The sequence below is a fragment of the Cicer arietinum genome, chromosome 4, assembly GCF_000331145.2.
Source record: "Cicer arietinum cultivar CDC Frontier isolate Library 1 chromosome 4, Cicar.CDCFrontier_v2.0, whole genome shotgun sequence".
Lineage (NCBI taxonomy): Eukaryota > Viridiplantae > Streptophyta > Magnoliopsida > Fabales > Fabaceae > Cicer > Cicer arietinum.
In genome coordinates, this window is record NC_021163.2 from 16,102,029 (window position 1) to 16,106,666 (window position 4,638).

General features: G+C 26.2%; 1 protein-coding gene across 1 annotated transcript; it reads left to right on the top strand.

The window, feature by feature from the left end:
* The first annotated feature begins 465 nt into the window (after positions 1–465).
* On the top strand, positions 466–1,239 carry LOC101498936 (uncharacterized). The gene has a single exon (XM_004497035.4). The coding sequence runs from the start codon at positions 679–681 to the stop codon at positions 1,105–1,107; it is 429 nt and encodes a 142-aa protein (XP_004497092.1). The 5' UTR covers positions 466–678; the 3' UTR covers positions 1,108–1,239.
* The last annotated feature ends 3,399 nt before the right edge of the window (positions 1,240–4,638 follow it).

Sequence of the window (4,638 nt, forward strand, 5' to 3'; positions counted from 1 at the left end):
CAAAGAAAATAAATAACTGTATTCCTTTCATTTATTGCAAGTTTCACAATAGATAAAAAATCATAAATCAACAAAAGAAAGAAGCTAGTTGCAAGCGAATCAGAAGCTGTAGGCAGAGTCACATGGAGGCATGATTTTAACACTATTATTATTTTTTTGGTAGAATCATTTTAACACACTATTGAATAGGCAACGGTGTTAACTGCGAATAAAAAGTGGTAGAAAATTTGATTAAATTAATTTAACACACAAAATATAGACCTCATTTTCACCGAAAATAAATTCATTGCATTACACCCACATACAAATAAATGGGCCAGATGAAGAGATTGGGTTGGTTCTAGTTATTGGAGGTATAACAACTTGGTACTTGCCCCCTAACATTGCCCCAAGGGTGTGATATTTTTTTGTCGTTATATTCCAAATTAGATTGAAGAAAGAATAGAATTGTCGACATGACACCCAAACAAATCCTTCAAAAACATCACATCACCACAATAACTCCAACTTAGTCACAACAACAAGCTCCTTGTACATTTTACTCCCACTAGTACTACCTAGCTACCTAATTAAACTTCCTCTATAAATACCAATCAATTTCACTTTACTTTTCTATTATTCACAAGTTGAGTAAGTAGTACTAGTACTTTTTATTTTCTTATCAAAATTTTATTCAACATGAAGAGGCAAAGAGGTGTGAATGGTGTTAACAACACAAATAATCCTCATCCTAATGTTGAAGAAGTGGCAACATTGGGGAAGAAAAAAGGAAAGAAAGAGAGTGAACAAAGGGTTGTGGTGGAGGAAAAGAGGAAGGAAAACAAAGACATGAGTGATGGAAAAACAACAACAACAACAACAATTAAGGATGGTGTGAGTATTAATAATGTGATGGGTTGGAATTTGGAGGATTATATGCCATGGTTGGGAGGTGTGGTGGATGAACAAATGTCATGGGGTTCTAATTGGTTCCCTGATTGGGATATGGACTATATGGGTGAAGCTTTCAATGACCTCTATAGTGATGTTGTTTGGGATGATGATATTTGGAATCTCAACAAAGAAATTCCAATTCCATTACATGGAATGAGGTTTGAATGGGAGTAGATGTAGAACATTTAATTAGTTTTTAAACTATCATATCATTATTATTAAGTCTTTCAGCTTCGTTTAGTTAGCCAGGAATTAAAATTCCACTAATTTCATGTTAATTTTAATATACTGCACTAGTTTATTTTACGTTGGCTAATTAATTAACTTATCAAGGCTATCTAATTATAAGCATATTTATTTGAGTTTGTATCTTGTAAGACAAAGAAAAATATGAAACATATATTTGGAAATAGGAAATGAAAGCTTTATTGCAAGTATGGATGAAAATAGTTAAACGCTAACGGGCCTAGCCCACAACCCTCGGGTCAATTTTCTTCAATGTAGAAAATAAGGTTTTGTTGAAAAAAAATAATTTTTTTATAAGTTTAACAAGCTAAATGCAAATAACTTTGTACCACTCAAAAATATCTTTAAGTGTAATATCCATCTATTTTGATAATATAAATAATTTTTTATAATTTAATATTTTGTATATTAGCTGAAATCATATAGTGCTTAGTAATATTTATAATCATTTAAGCACATTAACAAAATAATTATTTAATTAGAATAAACTAGAGTTAGATTTTATAAAATTTGAATGTTAAATACAAAAAACAACATAAGCTTTTAATTTGGTTAAAAAGTCATAAGTCATAACATGATTTCAAAAGACAAATACTTAACAAATTCTTTAAGAGGACGTGTCAATAAATCAAATATAAAAATCTAGATGTTATGTTTCATGCTTTCAAAGTTTTAAAATTGTAATGAAATAATGTATTAAAAAAAAATTCAAAACAAGGTTTGTATTTAAAATAAAACAAAATTACTATAATTCTTTTTAATAAATATTTTCTCCGTTTTAAAATAAATATTTTCTATCTCAAAAATCAATTCAATTATTTTAAGACATAAACATTAATATTATTTTATTTTGTATGTCCTCTTTTACAATATCAAAAAAATATGAATACTTCACCCGTCTCTGAATATTGATTGTTTTTATCAAGAATCGATTTTATAATTCCTGTCCGTCAAGTTCCGGAAGTGCTTCTAGACTCCCACAACCTTTACGTGCACGGGAGTAACTCTGTTTTGAGATTATTCTTATCTAAGCGCATCTTATCTTTTTACTACAAATTATATAAGATTGGATTTTATTTTTGGGTATTAATTGAAGATTAAGATGCTCTCCATTTCTTATCATCTCAATTTGTTCTATTAATAAAGTTTTTATCCATGTATGACTTTATTTTTTCTGACTAATCTGTGACATTTTTAACAGGCAAGATTTCATGAATATAATTTTGTAATCGGAACTTAATTACTTACGTAGAGACCAAAACGACAAATAAATTGCAATCTTATTTAATTGTTGCCTCTTTAAATTTTCACTGTGTGTGTTTATTTATTTATTTATTTATATATATATATATATAAAAAACTAGTTTCCAGTTTTTTAAACAAATATTAATCTTGGAGTCATGAAAGATTATGGTGGACGACAAAATAATTTATTAAGAAATTTCATATTATATTATTTAAATGTAATTTGAATTCAAAATCTTTAATTAAAAGGAAATAATCGTCTCATTCAAGTATACTTGTTTTTGAGCAATCCACATTGAATTTTTTTTTATATACTCATCTTTTAACAAAACTTTTTAAAATTTTCCATTTTAGTTATTTTTATCAAATAGTACTTATATTTGAAAAAAAAATAGATATTAAGAATAAGATGTATAAAGTGAGATATTTTAGTATTTTTCTAAAGTGATATATATATATATATATATATATATATATATATATATATATGTATATATAATTCAAATACAGTTATTTTTTTATTTTGTCAAAAATAAGTTGTTGCTTTTTAAAAGAGACAACATTAATCTTAGACGTTTAGGAATTAATTTTGAAATAGGTATTTTTTGTGTTAATTTATTTTTGTTTTTATAATTAATTTAATTTGAAGTATAAATTTTAAGCTTTTATTGCTACAATTAATTTTAAGTCTTTAAAGTTTTAAATCCATTTCTCCACTCATTTTGACTCAAATAAATCCTAACTCAATTTTAACTAAAATTAATCTAATATATTTAAAATACATGTTATCAAAATTGGGAACATGTATCTATACGCCAAGGGTGATAGGTCCATTGTCGTTTCAAAGAAAAAACAGTGAGAGAATTTTGTTCTCTTTATAATGTAATGATGATCAAGAATAAACTAACTCATTAAAAAATTATTTTCTATATTCAGCCAAATGATAGGAATACTTCTAGACAAGCTAACAAAAGAACCATCAAACCCATCACATACTATAGATAAACTATAACTCAATACAATATTCATTTCTTTTAACCGCCGTTTTATAGGATAATATTAGTGTTTAGTTTATTGATAGAAAGAATAATTTATCAGCAATAGAATCAAATCTTATATCTTCTGAATATTTTTCTCCTATATCTCAACTAGCTATACTAGGCCTAACTTTTAAGAAAATACTTCAGCAGTCTTGATCCAAAATTTTCATACCAAAACACAGAAGCAAAGCAACTATGACCTAGTCCATCTAAAAGAAAACACTTTAAAATATTTTAGAAAAACACTTAAAAAGGTCAAGGGTTAAAAGGTGAAAACAAACTAAGTTTAAAACAAAAGACGTAAGAAGTAATTAAAAAATGCTAGCAGCAATTAATGATGTATACCAACAAAAAAGCAATGATGCATACGATAAAGCTCCCTGGCAAACAAGGACCCAAATAAAAGCCCAGAAAGTAAAGACCAGCCCAACAAGCAACAACCCAGATACTTACCACATAGTATGAGATGCACATATGTTTTTGTTAAGGACACGAGTACACGACCATCTGGCTCCTGGTCTGGCTCTATTAACGTTAAAATTTACAATTTCGGACCAGTATATAAAATTATTTTAAATCCATTACATTTTCTTTTGTTAATAGAGACCATAATATTTGGAGGAATAATTTTATCACCCTACAAATCTATTAAAATTATAAAATAATCCTTTCATTATTTTAATTGAAAAAATTAAATAAAAACTAAAATTTACGTGTTCTTTCTATTTGTTCCTAAAATTACATGTTATTTATGTTCCTAAAATTTTCATAACTTTCGATATTTTTAAATCAGAAAAATTTGTAATACAATTTTTTCGAAAAACTGAAAATATTTAAAACAATTTTTATCAAAATTATTGAAATGGAGATTGGCGTTGGTCAGTCCACACAATACTCAGAACAACTTAATTATATTTTTCAGAATTTTAAGTATTTTAAATTTTAAATTTTTGAAATTTTTTTGTTTTTTGAAAAATTCTGAAATTATTTTAGACTCTGAATAATTTATTTTTTTGAAATATTCAGAATTTTAAAATTTTATAAAAATAAAATTTTGTAAATAAATTTATGTTCCTAAATTTTTAAAATAACAAAAATTCAGAACGGAACTTTTGAATAATTTAAGACTAATTTGTCTTGGATTTTAATCAAGCGTTGAAGATTGCGTGGGAAT